Source organism: Cnephaeus nilssonii (genome assembly GCF_951640355.1).
Source record: "Cnephaeus nilssonii genome assembly, chromosome: 4".
NCBI lineage: Eukaryota > Metazoa > Chordata > Mammalia > Chiroptera > Vespertilionidae > Cnephaeus > Cnephaeus nilssonii.
In genome coordinates this window covers 88472735-88494169 of record NC_137075.1, presented here as the reverse complement: position 1 = coordinate 88494169, position 21435 = coordinate 88472735, and the positions used below count along the sequence as shown (strand labels likewise).

At 42.8% G+C, this 21435-nt stretch overlaps 1 protein-coding gene across 13 annotated transcripts in view; it reads right to left on the bottom strand.

The window, feature by feature from the left end:
* TTLL5 (tubulin tyrosine ligase like 5) overlaps nt 1-21435 on the bottom strand; it is a 258885-nt gene that overhangs the window by 31274 nt on the left and 206176 nt on the right. For 12 of the 13 annotated variants that reach the window (XM_079769843.1, XM_079769844.1, XM_079769845.1 and 9 more), the window contains 2 exons: nt 12324-12406; nt 8120-8242 (listed from right to left, as the gene is read on the bottom strand). In XM_079769843.1, the coding sequence (XP_079625969.1) occupies nt 8121-8242; nt 12324-12406 (205 nt within the window). In that variant the 3' untranslated portion in view covers nt 8120. The remainder of the gene's footprint in view (nt 1-8119; nt 8243-12323; nt 12407-21435) is intronic. The other variant, XM_079769846.1, reaches the window with a different exon arrangement.

Here is a 21435-nt window from a genome sequence, read left to right as displayed (position 1 = left end):
AAGGCTCTGCGGGCCCACGGGCTGTGGGGAGTTCAGAGAGGGCCAGGATGTAAGTGTGGAGACAGCATGGGGAGGGGAGTGAGGTGGTGGAGGTGGAGGGAGGTAAGAAGAGAGGACAGACAGGCAATATAAGACCTTTTGTCTAGTTTTATCATTATCTTAAGAACAATGGTAAGCTTTTAGGAAGGGCTTTAAGTGGTGTGTGCATGCGCATGTCAGACACAGTCAGTGTGCATTTTGAAAAGCTCACTCCACAATGATGTGGGAATGGAAAGGAGGAGCACCAGAGATGGTAAGGCTTGATGCTTTAAGAAGCCAGTAGAGTAAGTGCAAGTGAGAATGTCTGGTGACTTGAACTTGTTGGGAAATATAATCCATGTTTTAAACCAGAGAGTTAAATCTATGACTATGAGTTTTTGGGTCAAGCTGAGGATCCTTTCCCAAAAAAAGGGGCACAAATGCATCACACTTGATGTTCTGTACAGTTTCAGGGGAGTAATAGGTCAATGAAGCCACGACCATGGGCCACAGCTCTTAGGTCAAACCCCATGAATTAGACAAGGCAGCTTGATAAACTCTGTGAATGTATCACTTTTGGTTTTATTAGTACCTCTTTCCTGAAGGTTATACTCTGCTTGTCAGACCCCCACTCGCTGTTCCCTCATCTCCCTATCCCTTTACCAAATGTCCTGGGAGGATGATGACAAGAGATCCGTTTTCCTTGCCCCATGAATAGGAGCTGCCTGATGACCAACATAGCAAGGAAAGGTCTTTGTCCCTTTCATCCATCAGATCCTTATTAAAAACTCCATCTCTTCTCTTAGTCATGTAATTGGTTCAAGGAGAAAGCAAAAGAAAACAGTGAGTTATGCTCTTTTCATCCTACATTCTAGAATTCTTATAGAAGTTAGGTATTGTTACTAATGTTGATAGTGTGTATTGCTCTATGGTACTGAATCTGAAGCAAGAGTAAGAGGTAAGAGTCGAGAGAACTTTAGTTTTGTATTTGAGAACATCGTAGGTTAACCATTTTACGTGAAGCCAAGAAATAAGACTATAGTCCACAAAAACTTTATGCATGTTATGCATTCTTTTCTTTAGGGCTTATATTACAGGTAATGAAGCATCAGGAGACTTGCTAGGGATTCAAGAAACATACAGAATGTAATCCTGCCCTCAAGGAGTGTGTGCTCTTATTGAAGAGACAGTTCACCCATGAAGAAAGTTAAGTGGCAAAATACAATAAAGTGATAAACTTGGTGGCATAAATTCTAATGTTCTAGAGATTTAAAAATGGCAAGATAAATGCAGCTATAAAAATAAGGATAACTGCGGGAGACAAAACTTAACCAGATCTTTAGAGCAGCAGTCGCCAACCTTTCGGACCAGTGGTCCGCGGACCACCAGTTGGCGACCGCTGCTTTAGAGGATAAGAAGGATTTGCCTACGTGGACAGGTGTCAGCAAAAGAATAACCAAAGACAGAAATATGATAACTCACCCACTCATCTATTCAATCAGAATTTCATAAGTCTCTACACTATGGTCTGGGCACTGTGCTAGGCTCAGGAGTTTCAGAATCAAATCAGACCTCATCCTGGTCTTCCAGGGAACTCCAGCCCAGTGAGGAAACAGTCAGGTAATCTATAAAGACACTAGAGTGTTGTAAATGCCACAGTCAGACAAGTTAATCCCAGCGTTCCACTGGAGCACAGTCAAAGGCATCTACATTGGATTGGGAGTGGGAATGGGGTATGGTTAAAAAGGAGAAATGGAGGACAAATAGAATTAGCCATATTGGGGAGGAAGGGGGCAAGAGGAGGTAGATGGTGCCTGGGCAGAGAAAATGATATGTAAATAAAGGAACAGAGAGCAAGCATGCCGTATGATGGGCGGGAATACTGCTTCGCTTCCACAGAGTTCACAAGAGATTACCTCTGCCATCTGCTTTCCAAAGCATAAAGGTGCAACCTTCAATCAGTCACACAGAAGACCAGGCATCTGGGCCCTTGCCTGAGAGCACAACTAGCTCCGGTCAAGCAGTCAACTCGAGAAGTTATATTTAGGGCTGCCTAAGACACACGCAATCCATCCATTCCTCTACATGACCAATAGCTTATCTTTGGATTACGCTGGGCCACAAAGGACTTGGACTATATTAGTTGTGTCCCTCACAAAACTGTTTTCCTTTTTTTTAAATCCTGACCGAGGATATTTTCCCACTGATTTTTAGAGAGAGTGGAAGGGAGGGGGAGACACCTGCAGAGAGAAACATTGATGTGAGAGAGACACAGAGATCGACTGCCTCCCATACAAGACCCAACCACGGCCGGGATCAAGCCCTTGACTAGAATCAAACCCAGGACCCTTCAGTCTGAGGGCCGATGCTCTGTCCACTGAGCCAAACAGGCTAGGGCCTCACAAAACTGTTTTCATTGACTTGCACTGTAAGAATGTGTTGCTTTTGTGTAGATCATGAAGTAGCCCTGTGAAACCCACTGCTAAAGTGGCTTGTCGAGGGCACCACTGCTTCATTCAGTGTCCTCTGTGCAAAGTATGTAAAATACTTCTTACAGAGTAAGAGCTAGGAAAAAACTTAATTTTCCTCCAGAGTATTTCTTTTTAAAAATAAGAACTACCTACTCTGATTTATCATGCTTCCCTTTTTGTCCTGCCTATTAGGAGACTTAGAACCAAATTTAAACTCAATTATAATACTTTTATTTGGCCTTATATTTGAAAAATGTGAAGTATTTGGTTTTTGGCCATGATTTTCTCTTTAAACTTTATTATTTTACTAGAGGCCCAGTGCACGGATTCATGCACCAGTGGGGTCCCTCTGGCCTGCACCCTCTCGCAATCCGGGACCCCTTTGGGGATGTTGGATAGCCGGTTTTGGCCAGATCTCTGCAGGCCTGTTCCAGACAGGAGGGAGCCAGATCTTGAGCATTGATTGTCTGTCCCCTGGTGGTCAGTGCGTGTCATAGTGACCAATCGATCGGCTGTTACGTCGATAGGCATTTATATATATGAAGTATTTTACTGCATGTGGTTTTACATTTGAAGGCTTTATGCTAGCTACGATCCCACCTGCAGAAAACCGCCAGAAGTGCGTAAGTTGGCAGTTCAGAGTCACATAATTAAGCCACACAGCAGCAGGCTGGCATGGCAGAAGGCAGCAGCCTTCCTTCAGCTTTGCCCACCCGCCAGTGGCACTTTGCTGGACGAATGACTGCAAAGTATTCTGCTTCCGTCTTTAAGCTGAATGCGGAAGTGGAGAGGAACAATCACGAGAGAGGCTGAGTTCTGAGTGTGGCAGCTGTTCACCTGGAGGACAATGGGAGCCAGCCGCTCAGGGTACAGCACGCGACCTGGTCAGAGGGAGGGGCTGACAGACTTGCTGTTTAGCCACTAGAGCTACTAATCACCCCAGTAAGGTTGCAGTTTTTCATGAGGTCTGCTTCTCGAGAATGTTTCTTCCCCGTGTTTATGAACAATAACTGCTTAACAGAGATGACCTGAGGGTCTCTCTTCTTGATAACAAAGGCTATTTGGGACAACTCAAATTCTCTGCATAAAAAGAGGAGGGTAAGTATATGTACACATGCATAATGGTAATTTCTATTTGAGAATAGAGGAAAGGATGAGAAAATATAAAACAAAAGGCCTGAGAGCAGTCATATTTCGAAGACAGAGTTGTGGCTTTAAAAATGTCATATTCCAATATCTGATTAAAAACTATGAATAATTCATTATCTAATAAATGTTATAGCTCAACCATAGTAAGTTAAAAAAACAAACAACTCTTGTCAAATCCCAAAACATCTTCATATGGGCTTGTCACGTGTCTTAATTTCTGCAGGGAGTAAATTAAAAGTGAATGGGAGGGGGGGACCTCAGAGTCACTTTTCAGTCCAAAAGACATAAAAACAAGTGATTCCTCAAATAGATATAAAACAAGTGATTCCTCTACCTAACAACAACAAAGAAACAGCATAGCAACTTCTAGCCAGTTTTTTTTCTTCACCACATCATCTTACAACCGGGTTGGCTTTCCAAATCATATCTCCATTTTATACTGGGGATACATGCGATGCTTTACCATCTGATGCATCTGGGGACATCCCACACATCCAAGCGATTCCTCTCTGCTATCAGATAACTAGTTAACCTGGATTTAGGTTTCAAGAGGGAGGGCTCCCTCATACCTATGGAAGCCCCACTGTCAATACCTGTAGGTTTGAAGGGTGAGAACAAAGAGTGTAACAGAGAGACTGCTGTTTTACTTTGACTAGGGATGCTCTTCCTTTTGCGAACTTAAGAGAAACTGGATCTTTTTCTTTATGAGCATAATGAGAAAGAATAGAGGGTAAGTATCAAAGCCAATCATGCCAACAGGCAATATTAAGTCATCTTTCTCCATGCCCTGCAGTTACACACCCACACTCCGTGGGTCCCCGTTCAAATTGTACAGATCAGACAAGCGGAGTTGTAAACATTTCCATGTGCAAAACTCGCCTTTTCCAAAGACAGGCATGGCTTAGAACGTCGCCTTCTTTCTTTAGAACTTTTAGGCACAATTATGTCCTCAGGATAAAAGGATGGCAAAACAAAGGTATGTGCCTATAACAAACATCTCATTGAAACTAGCGGCAAAATGAATACCCACAGAATGTACATGATAACTTGTAGTGATAAGACTCACAGAGTAAGGCAATGTTATGCTGGTTACTTGCCCAGTTCAGGGCTACAAGAATAAACAGGACCTTTTTCCACCCAAAGCGAATGGGCATGACACAGGACAGGACGAATCTGCTACAAGATGCAGTGGCAGGTACAGCTCTGACAATCTAGGCTGCCAGGAATTTTCCCCAGGAGGTGTATGTGCTTCTGCATAGAAATGTAATTGGAGAAAGGGACCCGGCGCTCCCCTGTCTCTTTATAACAAAGTAGTAATTGTTAACAATTGAAGAATCATCACTCCTCTCTTGGGACTTTGCCAGCTCAGCAAGAGACAATATCAATTTTCAGATGTTATCTTTCTCGGTAGTCCAATTCTTAATCCATTTCAGAAATAGAGTTCCCTTGCTTTCTTTAAGTCAAATGAATGCCCTTTGGGTGGGTTCTTAGAAGGACCCCCTGAGGTCTCCCCAAACTAAAAGCCGGTTGCTTGCTCCCCCACTCCCAGGTTGTTCAGCTACGCTGGTTTTGTTTCTGAATGCAGAAACAGTTACTAAATGAAAGGCCTCAGGACAGGAAAGCTTGAAATTTCAATGGCTGGCAGCCAGGCGATTTTGCCATGTAGAGGGATCCACATCCTTCTTGTGTGGCCGCAGCCAGGTTGAGGCTGGCAAAACACACTGCTAAAACATCATGGGTGTGACAGCCTATAATGAAGGAAGCACTGTGACCAGTTGCTGGAACTAGGCGATACAAACCTGACTGATTCAGGTTTTTTCCCGGTTCCTTACCCTGCCAATTAAAGCCACTCTTCCTAGGGATGTCTGCTCTAAGAATATACATGTTGGGTATGGTATGGTGAAGTCGGTGTGGCCTCAGGAGATGAGGGAGAAGCTGATTTTGGTCACAGGTCCCTGGGAAGGGGGTCTCCGCACGTCATGCAGGGTCACAGGCAAAAATACCAATGTGATCAGGAGACAGAGGTGGGGGTGAGGGGAACGTCTAGGCCAGGGCCTTATTTGGGGTTTCCTTGGGAAAGGCAAAGAAGGACAGGGTAAACAGCTTAGGACTAGCTAGTCCGAATATTCTGGTGGGCTCTGGGCTGTAGGTCTCTGGTTGCTTGGTACCCAGCCCTGGAGTGATTTAGGGCAAGGGAAATTTTGGCTTGCCCTGTGAGAATTCTTAAGGAGGAGATTGGAATATAAAGTTGGGAATTAGTTGGTTTACATAGGAAAGGCACGCTCCTGGGCAAGCTGTTATTGTCTTTAGGAATTAGCGAGGCCTGGGAGGGGTAGTCTCCCTGGGTCTGTATTATGTCTCTCCCCCCCGCCCCCCCCCCCCCCGCAATGCCAAAGCATCAAGAACATAGAAAATATAATTGGCCCTGTGATATACAGATGCTGAATAGACAATATAGAATCTAAGAAGACACAGACAATGTATGTATTCAAATACTGACACTTGCCAGGGGCAGCTAAGTAGGGTTCTTTAGTCCCTAATATTCTTCAGCACAGCTCCCTCCATTCTTTGATGTTTTCTCAGCCTTACAGACCAAGCTGCAAACACACTTGGAATCCTCTATGCTAACCTGCCGGCCTCCCTTAAACCCACAGAAAGAGGTTTAGGACTGGTTACAGCTGGTGATGACTTTCATTTGTAACGTGGTTGAAGGGACCTCTGCCCGAGCAGTGATTCAGCCTACAATGCATTTACACAGGCAGAAAGCATGCACTCCGGCGATGGGCTGTGGACTGTGGGGCCTGCCTCCTCACTCTGTACACTACCTCATCCCCCGCTCACGGACAGGCAGCCCACTGCCATCTGCCAGGCTGGTGAGTCTGCCGCTGTGCGTGGGAGGCGGGACTTCAGCGGGCCTCTGACCCACTCTGTCTTCTGAGCCCATGCACACTTAGCATATGCTCTCACCCCTTCAGCTAATCACAAAGCCCAGCATCACCCATCCCTACTTATGTACACAGCTCAGGCTCATTGCGGTTGTGTCTGCAGCAGCGATTTAAGTGTTGAAGGGTAGGCTCTTTCCCAAGGCTTCTTTGAAGAAGATGCTATTTCGCCATGTAATGTTCTGGGTGGATTGTAAAGGATACTAATGAAACAGGCTCAAGGAAAGTGATATTATAACTGTGGCAGGTCCAAGTCTCCCAGCCTTGGAAATGGATGGACATTAGTACTTCTTGGCACACCATCGGTTTGGTTTGGAGCTTGATGTCACATTCATTCTTTTGGCTGCCAGTCTCCTGAAGGAAATACTGACCTTCTCGCTTCAGTTTTCTATATTTTCTTAGTTGTTCATCATTGAATAGACTGCTGAGGATCAGAATTAAAGCACCGTTGGCTAAGTATTACCGATAGAACTCTGGCTGTTTTCAGTTTCTCTGGTACATTTTGGTAGGTGACCAAGCCATGGATTTGGTGTTCCCTTCTCTCCCCTCATTCCTTTTTGGAAAGAGTTTAGATGGGCTGGGGAAAGACATCTGAAGCTTTCTGATCCAACGTAAATGAATCCTGTGGTGGGTAAATAGTTTTCCTCCCTCTTTTGCTCTCCTGGGGTATTTTGATGAATAATGCTTCTCAAATACGTTTATAAATATTCCCCTAGAGGTAAGAAGAGTATTAAGCTCATAGCAGGTGTGCCATTAATGCTTTAGAGTGTAGGGCAGAGCAAAGAGGAAAGCAATCATCAAAACCTTGTGGTGTCATAGAATTTTCTGAAAAGTTTGGAAGGCCACCGCTGTGAACAAAACATTGAGTGCAGCGCTGGTGAAGTGTGGATACAGCCTCACAAGATCAAGTCAGGCCAGTCCTTCAGTGTAGAAGCTCATTTTGGATGGGTGGTAGGATGGGGTTTACAGTTTGTTTTGCTGCCAATTATGGCATATGTTTATCTTAACTCAAAATAAAGTGTCATTAATTTAAATAACCTCACCAAAAATTTAAAAATTGTTTTTAAAAAAAACTTTTTAATTGGTCCCTTTTTGGTCTCCCATTATCGGCAAGTCTAGTTCACAATTAACCCAACTCTAGTCTAGACGCCTTCACTAATAAATAATCATGCCACTGCAATTTGACCTACAAATATTATGTTTTTAGGTTTATTCTGTTACATTTTACCTGTAATTCAATTATGGCTTTAGTGTCGTTCTTCGATTGGCCTTGCTGTCCCCATATTTTTAAACAAAAGCCTCTGTAATAACAAGGAATTTATTACTGCCACAGCGCCACCTACTGGGAGGCCATTACAGAAGCAAGATAGTTGTAGCTTAACTTTGACCCACAGTTTTTAGTCCTTCTGAGCTTTGGTTTTATAAAATCCCAATTTCCTTGTCATTTTGAGAAACTGTAACTTCTTTTGATAGCTACTGAGTCTCTTGCTGCAGCATAAAATCAGCAAGTTAGAATAAAAAATATGCTCTTACTGTTACCTTAAATTGGCCCTGACTTCACCGACTTTGATTTTCTCTGTCCTATAATTGTAGCAGGGGCTCCAGATTGTGTGGGCAAGGGTTTGGATCTGGCGAAAATAACTTGGGGAGCTTCCAAAGATCCTGAAAAATGTAAAAAAATCCCTATTTAACAATTTACTTGATCTTGGCTGAAAGGACAAGAGGTCAAATCTAAAACTAGGATTTAGGGCATCAACCTTCTCCCAGATGCTGCCATCCCGCTTCCTACCAAACACCAAATCCATGCTCACTTTCTTGCTTTCCAACAGCGTAACAGTGGGTAAACTTTTGGGGAGCAATAAAGGGCATAACACACTAAGGCAAGCATCTCAAGAGCTTTATTTATTTTTATTTTTAATCTATTATACTCCAGAGATCCACCCAGGATATTCAACAATATAGAATGCATGGTGACAAAAATAAGAATCTGATGGTGAAAATAGCTCATTCCACTGAGAGCTGCCAGGCAAGTAATTTCACTTGGAAGTTAAAGCAATTTCTAGATCTTTAGGGTTTCGGCTCCACTGGGTTTACTTTATAGTAAAATCAGTTCTTTTATCTTGTCTCACAGAGAGACAGTGAGGGGGCAGGCAGAGTCACACGGATGCGCTGATGCCGCATCCCCATGCAAAGAGCACGGAGTTAAAGTGCATTTTACCAGGGCGTGGATAACACTGAACAAGCACACTGCTTCTCGCTTCTTGTAAACAGAACCCATCATTGGTTTTCAAAAGGTGGCAAGGTTTCTTCTATCAACTACAGACCACTGAGAGCTTAAAAAGCACACAGAAGAAGAAAGAAGAGGAGGAGGAAGAGGAGGAGGAGGAGGAAGAGGAGGGGCAGGGAGAGGGGGAGGGGGTGGGGGAAGCAGGAGGGGGAGGGGGAGGAGGAGGGAGAAAAGGGGGAGGGGGAGGAGGAGGGGAGGGGGAGGACGAGGGGGAGGGGGACTGGGGCGGGTAGAGATTGACTGCAGGACAGGAGAGGCGCAGGCAGAAACTGAGGGGCCGCACTGAGGGCAGCTGGTATGGCTTCAGACCCCTATAATAATGGTAGCTGACACTATCGAGTCAGCATGAGAGAAATGCGGGTTATCTAATCTGCCTCTCTGCTATTTTAGTTCACCATCGCCACTTCAGAACTCAAGAAGAACACCGTGGTCATAAAAAAGGAAGGCATTGGCTTTGGCTTTGAGCCAAAGGCCTTCACTACAGCTTCCTTCTCAAATTTCCAAATTTGCTGACTCTATACCTTCCCTTCCATGGCCTGAATATACAGAATACATGGCCTGAGGTAAGGAAGTTAAGGGAAAATATCATTCATGGGACATTCCAGGCACTCTGCTGGGAGCTTTCACATTCACTACCTCATTTAATGTTCATAATAAAAATGTCACTGTGCCACCATCTGTGCAAAAGGACTCTGAGTTTTTTTCAGCAGCACTCTGAGGTGAACGACTATCTCACTCAGACTGCCTGAGAACAAAGCACTCTGCTTTATGGCCTGGTTGGCCAGACTTGGGGAAGGGTCAAGGGACCAGGGACCAGACTTTTGCTACATTCATGGATTCATTAATAACCATGTTAACCAACTGAGTTAACTGGATAAGACAGGGGTTAAAAACCTTCAAAACAAGTTTAGTGATTCCTGGGTAGGCACAGAATTCCCAACTATGAGAGAGATGTGTAAATTTTTTTACTTATTATGGGGCTTATTTTCCCTTCTTGTAGGTTTAAAGAAAAATGTTTCTAATATCAACCTAACCTTTTTATAGGTCACCCTTCTGAATCCCTTTAAGTCTACACATGATATAGAAAAACACATGATTTTAGTTGAAACAATGAAGTGCCAGGTAGTTATTTACTAGCTGTATAAATAACTCTAATAGGATTAGTTACTACTGCTATACTGCTAAGGTAAAATGTTTATTGGGAAGTATGGAAAATGCCTGAACTTATTATATCAGGTACACCAGTGTTTCCTTAAGGATCAGGAACACCAGAAAAGCCATAGATCAGAAACAAGTTCAAGGGACTGTAGAGGCCAAGAGTCATCTGTGACAAGAGCAGTAAACAGGCTACCTAAACAAGGTGAGCAGAATCTATGCTTATCTGACATAGAATGGGGAGAAAGGTAGCTACTAGAATCCAGGGAGAAGTGTAAGTTCTCTTTGCTCTGTGGTTTTATGCTGATATCAAATTCAGTATGAATGCTACAAAATCTCCAAGTAACTTCAATAGTCAGTAAATATTAACTCATGATCAAGATGCTGAAAGTTTGACCCACCTGGCCCCTCAAATTTCCACCGTCCTCAGGCAGAATGCATGCAGAGTTCAGTTCAGTACTTATCAATTAGACATGCAGATGAAATAGGCCAGGTTCTTGGATCTCATAGGCTTTGTAAAACTCTCCAGTTTCAGATTTGAAGAGCTGCAGGGGCTCTAACCACTGTACTAACGAGTACCCTTCCAACTAGGCCATGATTCTCTGAGCCACCCACTCTCAGTCCCTAACTGTTCCAGGCAGAAATTTTATTTTCTTAAAAATAATTACCATGTTCTAATAATTCTTTTTTTCTCCTGAGGGTAAGGCAAGTTGATGCACATCAACAATTTATTGAATTCAGTTTCTAAGATTTTAAGTGCAGAATAAAATCTTTATACTTTTATATTATTACCTTACCTGGGTGTAGTTTCAGAATCTTTCTCTATATATCGCTTCATTTAATCCTCATAGTAACTCTATGGGATATATGTAATTATCCCCATGATACAGTCAAAGAAACCTGGCTTCTCAGAGATCTTATAATCATTTTAAGGTGCGTTATGTCAACCACCAACCTGCTCCCCCCACCCCCCCACATACACACATTCCTTGATGGCTCCCTACTGCTCTTTAAGACCAAGCTCCCTGCACGGCTCATAAACTGCCCCTGCCACCTGCCACCTGCCACCTGCCTTTTCTCTTGCCACTCCCTGCTCATGCCCCAGTCCCAGCTACATGAAGGCTTCCAGAACACAGCTTTGCACACATCGTTCCCTCTTCCTAGACCTCCTTCCACTCCATGCCTCCCCTCTCCTGGCTGACCTGTTCATATTCAAACCTCAGCTTTAGATGTTTCTTCCTCTAAGAAGCCCTCTCTCTAAGAGCTTGGGCCAGGTTGCTTGGGTTTAAAGACAGCCCCACCATTTACTAGCTGTGAACTTTTAGACGCATTTCATAATCTGCCTGTGCCATTATTTCTTCAGCTGAAAAATGGGGAGCACAGTTCCTCTACTATATGCCTGTCTGTGAACAAATGAGTTTTACACACAAAGCGATCAGAACTCTGCCCGACACACAGCAAAAGCTCAGCCAGTGTTGTCTATATGATTCCACTCGTCCCCGTCCCTGGCTTGGATGGCCCTGCAGCATGCTCCATGCTGACTGTTCTCTCGCCCCGAGTCTGTAAGGTCCCTGACAGCAGGGACTGTCTTGTTCACCACGCATGTACCTCAGCGCCCAGAATGTTCCTTTTCCCACAATGGGTGACCAATAAGAAATATGTGAATTGAATTCAAGTGATTTTCTTCCACTTTCCTGGTTACTTATGAGCACTTCTTTATGAATTACTACTCATAGAAAACTATCCGTGGTCCAAGGTTGCCTAACTTACATGTAGGTTCCCACATTGAGAGGCTCTGGGCCCTCAGCACCTACCTGGCTAGAGACCAAAGACATTAGCATGACAGGCCTCAGATCAAAGCCCAGAGCTCGAGCTCTGCATCCGAGCACAATCTGCTCCAGGCCCCTCAACTTTCTGAGCCTCAGTTTCCTCATCTGGGGCAGGGGAACAGGAAGATCCAACTTACAGGGCTGTCATGAAGACTATGAGAGATTCTACATGTGGAAATACTAGGCAAACAGTCAAATACAGGCATTTTTAAACTAAATACAGCAAATCTGAGAGGATCCGACCGAACTGGGAAATTTCAACTGTCCCAACTATCCAAAACACCATTCAATCCCACACTGTCTATGTCATTTCAAAGAGGAGTGTTAACAGACTGCCCTTTGCCAGTGCGGGGAAGCCTGAAAGCCCGCGTGCTTCCTCATTTGAACGGGAGCTCTCTTCGAAGGCAGAAGAGGGAGTGTGCCAATCCCAGTATCCTCCCTCGCGGGCGGGACAGCTGCTGAGCCAACTAACCTGAGGAGTTGGCGATGGGTACGACTGAAGCAGAGTTAAGGTTGCTCTGGAGTCCGTTCAGCTGCCCTTCCATGGTGGACCCTCTGAAACACAAACAGTTGGTTAGACGTGTAGACAGAAAGGCAAGGTCAAGTACAGGCCCTCCAATGGCTTGCTTCTTGCTCTTGGCGCTCCCTCTCAAGTGGCTCATTCTCTTGCTTTATTTCAAGACCTTGTTGAAATGTCCTCTTATCAGAGAGGGCGTCTACAACCAAACTATCCTCTCCTTCTGAAATATTACATATTTTAAAAGGCATTGTCCATCTCTTAGAACAGTGCCTGGTGCCTAATAAGCAAGCAATAACCATTTCTTTATTGAATGGACAAATTAAATTCCTGGTACTGACTTGAATAAATCATAAGGAAACAAAAAGATATTTTAAAAAAAGCAAGTTTCATTAGAGCAGTGGTTCTCACCTGGAGGAGCGAGGGGGGACAGATTTTGCTGTCTCACCCACCGCTGCGTAAGGGACATCTGGCAATGTGGAGACATTTGTGGCTGTCACAACTGTGGGGCCTATTGGCATCTAATGGGGAGAAGCCAGGAATGGTACTAACCATCTCCTACAGGGCACTGGAAAGTGCCCTCAGACAAAGCATTATCTAGCCCAAGATGCCAATGGTGTCGAGGTTGAGAAACCATCACACCGAGGCACCTCCCCTCATGCCAACTTTGACAAGAGATGGGATAGAGTATATTGGGTTCCCCACCATGTCTGAGAAGGTCTATGACTAGATCAATGCCCTACAGACCATTTCAGGTCTCCCTGTAGTTTTTTTTTTTTTTGGCATTTATGAAAATTATAATTATGAAATTGTATAACTGGTTGCATAATATGTTATCCTTGCTAGATTATTTGTAAGTTCCATACAAACAGAGATTGTCTCAGTCTTATACAAAATTGTATCCATAGTGCATTTTGCACACCTTAGGTATTTAATAAATTTTTTTTTTTGAAATAATCTGACCCAACGCCCCATGAGTACACTTACTATTGGGTCCATCTACCTTGATTTTAGTTGATGTGTAAAAAGTTTAGATGGGAGATTCAAGTTTCTATATGCTCAGTTCTTTATTTGTTCAGCAGCATCCAATCCCACTCTTAGTACCCCCTCTCCCAGCACTGATTTTCCATTCATTCATTCACACACAAAATATTTATTAAGCATTCCCTGTGCTCGGTGCTAGCAAGGAGGTAGACATCACGCAAACACATAAGTTATAAACTGTGTGATAAATGTTCAGGAACAGAAGTACAAGATGCTATAAGAGAATGAAATGGGGGAACCGATTTAGATGGTAAAGTTAGGAGTGGTCAAGGATGATCTTTTTGCTGTCTCACCCCACTGCTGCATAAGGGAAATCTGGCAATGCTGAGGAAGTCATATTTCAGCAGAGTCATAAAGTTATGAGAAGCATGATCCTGAGTCAGAGAGGGGCTTATGATGTCATAGGAGCTTTTAAAGACCAGCAAGGGAAAGGGAAAGTCAAGCAGTGTTTGACAAACTTGTCCATCATACAGCTTCCAGGCCCTTCCGTTGGAACTGCTGATTCAGTGAGCTCAGACACAGCCTGAAAACGCGGACTCTTTACAGCTCCCAGGGAAGCCATGGAAACGCTGGCTCGCGGGTAAAGGGAGGTGGGATGAGTACCACTCGGAGAGTCTGGCAGAGGCTTAGGTGCCCAGGTGGTCCCTACACTGCTGGTGGAGACAGGTGCCTTGAGAACACACCCCAACCATGATGCAAGGATCACACTGTCTTATACTCCCCCCTCCCTGCCCCCGCCCCACCCCACACCACTAAGCCATGGTCTGGTCCCCACCCTCTCTTTTCCACTTGCATTTTGAGGATGCCACAGGGCCCAAGAGGAGAGAATGGAGTGAGGGCTCCTCCCTTTCCCGCAAGCTGCACCCTTGCTTACCTACATGGGGAATGCCTATGCATTTTATGTCAGCTCCTTATAGCCCCCCCCCCCGCCCCCCCAACCACCCAGAGCATCCACAGGCTGGTATTTGCTCTTCCAGGCCCAAGTGAAAAGAGAAATGTTCTGCGGGGCCTAAGATGAGCTCTTTCTTTTAGAGAAGTCAAAAGCCTTTAGGGTCATTCACCTGTGCGAGCAGCAGCTGAGTTAGAAAAAAAAGAGAGAGGAGGAGGAGGAGGAGGAGGAGGAGGAGGAGGAGGAGGAGGAGGAGGAGGAGGAGGAGGAGGCGGCAGCAGCCTGGGGCTGGTCTCAGTTTCACAGGGATACCCAGAGTGTCAGCTGTAAAAAGGAAACAGGCTGGCCAAAATTTGGGAGTCAGGAGAAGAAATAAAGGCCACACAGGAGATTCAGAGGTTCGACTTAGAGAGGTCATGGTCCCCAAACTCTCTCATCTTCTCCCTCTGCCCTCTAGAACGGCCATCCTACCCTGCGCCCTCACAAGCTTTCTCCTGTTTCTCACGCAAAGTCTCCTGACCCCATGTCCCCTCTGTACCCAGTTCCACTCACTCCTCCGCCCTCCGCCCTCTGTCAACTCCCATCACAGGCCTCGAGTCACCACTGATTCATGTGAACAACATTTCTAGGGACTCTACTGTTTCCAGCATAGGTCCCCCTTCCACAGCCACCCAAGAGGAAATTCTGAGTGAACTTTTCCATGAAAACACTGGTACACAAAATGGTTTGGGTCTGTTTTTACTACTCTAGGCACATTATGGGTAAATATGCTCTTGTTGTGATAACGTCATTTCCTTAGGAAAATACATTTCAACTTCTGAACAGCCCATTTCTAAACGAGAACCTGAAATACAGCTTGTCTGGAGCCTGCATGTGAATTTGCACTTGCTGATCTGCTCCTGCAGCGGTTCTTGGCTGCTTTCCTGGGAATACCCGTGTTTTGGGAAATACACAGAAAGGTGTGTATGCGCTTCCCTGGTTGCCTCTACGTCAGTCACTATGTTTTAACATCAGGATAAAAGGGCCTACCTCAGAGGGTTGTTGCCGATTAAATGAGATGGTGATGAAAAACACATCTTTGCACAGTGTACGATAGTATATCAAGGGCTAAATAAACATAATTTGTAATTTTTACTTAGAAATATCGACCATCTTTGTATTCCCTATAAGTTTACTACACACAGAAATATTAAATTGGATGACTCACCGACTCCGACTCAGTTTGGACTATTAGTGCTAAACTGTAGAAGAATGACCGCAAGACATTCAGATCTGAACGTTAACAGCAATTTGCTATTAAAAGCGAAAGGTAATTAAATGGCAACCGACAAGACAGAAATCTCATAGTCAAAATTTTCTAAAAATCCTTTAGGAAGGAAGGTCTCATTTGAGATTCACAAACCATCCGTTAATAAATTTAACACACATTTTTCCTTCCAGTATCAGAATGAATCACTGTGTGTGTTTTTTCAATTGTGCACTGAATGAGGCACGTGGCTTGTAGCAAGGGGCCATGCTGTGTAAAATGCATGTGTGAACATGAGAATAACACATATACAGGGCTGCTCTTCCGAGGAGAGGCTCATAGGAAATGAGACCGAGTGGAGGAACAACGCATCTCCTGTGTTATCCTGAGCAGAACATCAACTGGAATCAGCCACTTTATTGAAACTACTTTCTCTTTCTCGCTGAAGAGCTAGCTGAATGTGCAAAGTTAAACGTGTGTTTGATGCAGCTCCGTGACCTGCTGTTTTCTGATCACAGTTCGCATGGAATAGGAAGAGGTGGCTGATGATGGACTCAGAACCACCGTAGTTGTGAAAGGATCAGCGTTTTACAGTGGGAAATGCTGAAAAGGCGGGACGAGAAAGGTGCCGTTAACTGTACATCATACCAATCCTATCTGCGAGCACGAGGTGCGGCCATCTGGTCCTGTAGGTGCTCCTCCAGTGCTCTTCTTGGAGATGGTGCACGTTCTAGCAGCTACAAAGTGTCAGGTGTAGTCCAAGGTGAGAGTTAGAGGCTCAGTGCAATCTCAGCTGTGGGCATGGGCTCAGAGAAGGGTCTGGACTGTTTGTTTAGAACTGTCAAAAGCTGCTGAAGGGCAGGCTTCCTGATTAACGGAGCCACTTAAAAACTGAGATAAGAAATGTGGCCATGCACGGTAGCAACAAAGAATTAGAAGAATTTCATGAATAGTGACCTGCGCTTTGTCTTGGGACATGATCAGAGCCAGCACCTGAAGCGCTTCCTTAAGTATTAAACGTACACGTCCTAACCCAGACTCCAGTTCTCTGGCTCCATTCCCATCGGCCCTTCTTGCTCTTCCATTTCCCCGAGCCTGGCATGGGCACTACTACTCCAAGGAAGGGGAGCGGCTCTTCTGGGCCTTTTGAAGACACTGTTCAATAAAGTATTACAAATAACCTCTCTGTAGGCTGAAAGTGGCCTGCATCCATCATTTTGAAAGATCTTTTTGAGTGCAAGTCTCTACTTTAGGGAATACAAGTTGATCAAATAGCTGGCTAGGAATTCCACTGGCATCCAGGCCAGACCACACCACACAGCGGCCTATACTGTATAACGTACCATCACCAGTCTAGGTGGGTTATAATGAGCAAAATCCCCACTATCCCTTTTGCTGGTAAGGCTTCTGACAGGCGTTTTTTGTGAACCTTTAGCTCCTTTATTTGTGGTTTCCTCTGTTCTTTCTTCCCTCCATTATTTTGATCAGTGGAAACTTTTCTGAAAGTGATATCCTTTCTTTAAGATCTGTTTTGTTCATTACTTCACAAGGGTGACTGTGGTTTGGTGCTATATTGCTTCTCTCTGGGTTCTTTTCAAGGCTTTCCATGTCTCCGACACAGGAGTTCTAGCTTTCTGTTTCAATGGTTTAGTAAAAGTTTATCTTGGATTCATGCCACCACATCAAGGATGACCTTTCTGTAGAAGGAAGGACCCACAAAAGGAAAATACTCAACGTTTTACAGGAAGAGTAGAGCTAGCCATGCTGACCTCGCCAGGCCTGTGGCAAACAGACATAGTGGCATCTATGAAGGTCCTGAAAAGAACCACCCCATTTTTATAAAATACCTGTGACTACCAACCTCTTTCAATTCCCAAAGGAGAGAAGAAATCTCAAGGCACAAGCTAAAGAACTGAATCCCAAAGAAAGAACACGGACTTTTCTCACAGACTAAATATCTTACAGCTTTCCTTACAACACACCTACGTGCACATAGTGTATGTGCACCTCCTCCTTTACCCATCAGTCCAGGGATTATATATATAGGGTGTCCCAAAAAATGTATACACACGTTAACAGCTGATAATTCACTCACTTTTCACTTCTTTTCAGGTTTTTAATACTTTCAACAATGATGATTTTAAAAAAACTACAACTTAACTGTGTACACTACTTCCCCCACAAACATGTATTTTTAAATTAATTTCAGAGAGGAAGGGAGAGGGAGAGATAGAAACATCAATGAGAGAGAAACACTGATGGCTGCCTCCTGCACGCCCTCTATTGGGGATTAAGCCTGCATCTGGGCATATAGGCCCTGACTGGGAATCTAACCGTGACCTCCTGGTACAAAGGTCGATGCTCAACTACTGAGCCACACTGGCAGGACTCCTTTTCAGGTTTAACTGATTTGAAATAATGGGTGAAGCCAGAATAAGCTTTCAACAAACAAAAAAATTATCCTAAAGTGCCACTAGATTTTTACTTATGGGGAATACATAAAAGATAAAAGTTTATGGTACAGACCGGCAACAGCTGACAAATTGAGGGCACACAAATACTGAACAAAATGATATTTGATGTTTGCAATTTCATTGCTTCACGTTATCAGCAGTGCCTGGACCAGAACATTTGAAAAGAGGCATTGACCAAAAAAATTATTCATTTCTGTGGATTCTTTTACATTTTGAAAATGAACTGTTTGTTAATAAAGACTGACTTTATAATCATTCAAAGTGAGTATACATTTTTTTGGGATACCCTGTACATTCCACAAACAGAATCTAATATGCTAATCCTTAGCAATAACAATTAGAACATTATTAATTTGGATCTGGTTCCAAAACCAATTCAAGAAACACTGAGTGAAGTCAACTTTTATGGAGCAGTGGTGCATAGGATTCCATTTTATAAATATACTACACATCATGTAATTTGCTATATTTGTCATTATATTCCTTTTAATTCCTAAAATTACTTATGTCATTATATTCATTTTAATTCCTAAAATTCCTCTTTTTTTTTAGTCAATCTTTCCAGAGGTGATCCTCTCTATCGTGATGTCAATTTCATTCATTCCTTCACCATGTATTTAATGAACACCTGCCATGTGCCAGACACTGTATGAGGCACTGTTCTCTCATGTACTCCCATGCACGGGCTGTTCTTGGCAATGTCTGTATTTTTATTTTATTTTGATTAATTTACTGTTGTTCCTTTTATTTAACTTTTCAAGTTAAATGATCAACTCATTTTCAATCCTTCTTGTCTTTTTCATAAACACACTTAAAGTAACAAGTTTACTTCTGAGTGTAGTTTTGGCTATCCCACAAATTTATGTAGCACTTTCATAGCCATTCAGTTCTCAATGTTTTATGATTTTCATTATGAGTACCTCTTAAACATGAGCATTATGTTCTCTATTTTTTAAAATTTCCAAACAGCCTTTTAAAAAATGATTTTTAAATTATTTCTAATTTAAATGCATTTATTGTAGTTATAAAGTGTGAAATATTTGATACTGAATTTTTAAGCGCGTGGAGCCTTCATTTGTGATATAGTATGTGCTGAATTTTTGTTAATGCCCCACATACACCTGAAAAGAAAGTATATTCTCCCTTTTGGTTGCAGGAGTCCATGCGTAGCTGCTAATGTTTTTCAGATTGAATTGTGACTCATAAGGGCATTGTACTAGTAAAATTTAGGGGACACAATCAGCATTTAAAAAAAACACCAGGGAATCCTTGAACTTTTTGCTTCATATACATATAGATATTTTTACTGGGTTGCATGTTAAATGTATTTTTAAAATCACAAGTGGTGGTCAAAAAAGATTAAAAGCCACTTATTAAAGCAAACTGTTACTTCTGCATTTCAAATATTCAGAATCCTCAGAAATTTTTATTTTTGAGTTTCTTACACTAATATATTTAAATAAATCTTCCACTATAATGATACTTTGCCAGTTTTTCTTATAATTCTGTCAGCTTCTAATCCATATATTTTGAATTTACAATATTAAGTACATACAAGAGTTTTTCTTTATTTCTATTAATACTGTTGGCTTAATTCTATTTTTTTCTATATCTATACTAATTTTCCTTCTAATCAGTATTGCATGGCTTATCTTTTTCCAAGTCTTTGCCATTCTGTGAGATTCTACTTTAGGTATGTCTCATTTTAAGCAGCCTATAATGGCACATTTTAAAAAACGCAATTTGATAATGTATTTTTCAATAGAAGAGTGTAATCTGTTAAACATGTATTGTGCTTACTCATATATTTGGATTTATTTTTATTACTTTGGTTTTGTTTTCCATTATCATTCTTCCACCGGATTCATAAAATTTTTACATTCCCTTTTCTCCCCCTCCCTATTGGTTTGAAAGCTACAGAGCTAAATATAACAATTATTTTGTTCTTGTTTTCCTAAGAAAGTGTTTCTGTCTTGCCCTTAAACGTGACACAGATCTACCTTCACTATCCACTGACTACTTGTCCTTGAACGTTTTTTTTTTTTAAGCAGACCAACAATTTTTTTTTTAGTCACTAATACTCACTGACATTCTATAAAATGGTTGTACTTCACTGTTTCATGTTATCTAGCACTTCTGTGTTCCCTTTTATCCTAAGTCTTCACCAATTCTTTCACTGAAGGCCACGGTTCCTCTTAAGACTTTAAATATTTCAAATTGTATTTATTTTGCCTTCTCTCTGGAATGACAGTTTAGCTATGCATAAAATTCTAGACTGAAAGTTGTCACTTGAACATTTTATGAGCTCTTGTTTTCTGCTGCCTATTGTTGCTAGAGAAAAGAATGCTGGTATTCTGTGTTCCTATGGAGTTCAAGTGAATTTTCTCTCAGGTGTATTAACACTTCCCTTTATGCTTAATGTTCTGCAGTTTCACTATGATGTGTCCAGAGGTGCATTTATCTTGGTACATGAAATGTATTTTTTAGCTGAGGACTCATCTTTAATTCCAGAAAATTCTCTATTGTTTTTTGAAGTATTGCTTGTCCACCTGTCTCTCAGGCCTCTCTATCGATACTCCTATCAGAGTCAAATGTCATGTCCCGCAAGACACTCCTATTAGATACATAATCTAACATGTATGACCATTTAAAAATATTAATTTCATCTGTAAGGAATTCATGTTCTAGTTGTTGATTCTGTTGGCAACCTTTCTTAGTATTAGATTATTCATGTGTTTAGGAATTTTGGTTTGCAGGCTCATTTGGAATAAAAATAATTTCCCCTTGCCTCTCTACTTACTTATCTCTTGCAATCTGAAGATTTTATAGTTGCCTCCACCCAGCCCCCCTGACCCCAGACCAGATTTACGGTGGTATTTTGGTGCCTTTGCCTCAGTGATTTTTTGAAGTCCAGGTGAGTTCTGAGACATGGACAGTTACAAGGGCATGCCATTATCTTCCTGTGTAGGCCCATAGTCTCATATAAAGGTCCATGCCAGCTTTACCAGTCTCCCATTGGGAGAGCCCACTGCATTCTTTAGCTGAGGTGGTGTGTTTTTTTTGTTTTTGTTTTTTTTTGTGTGTGTGTGTGTGTGGGTGGGTGGGGGGCGTTGCCTTGGTATTGCTGACATTTTTGGATTGGGTAATTCTTTGTTTGAGGGGAGCAGTCCTGTGCTTTACAGGATGTTTAGCAGTATCCTGAACTCTACTCATTAGATGCCAATAGCAACGTCCCATCCCCAGCCGCCCTGTTATGAAAACCCAAAATGACTCCAGAGATTGCTAACATCATCTCCAGTTGAAAACCACTGTTTTCTTTTCAGTTAATGAGCCCGGTTTTAGTCTCTCCTCTTGGGTAGGGCACTTTCCGGCCCAATATGCCACAGGAGCTGAACTGCAGGCGGCCACGGCCTG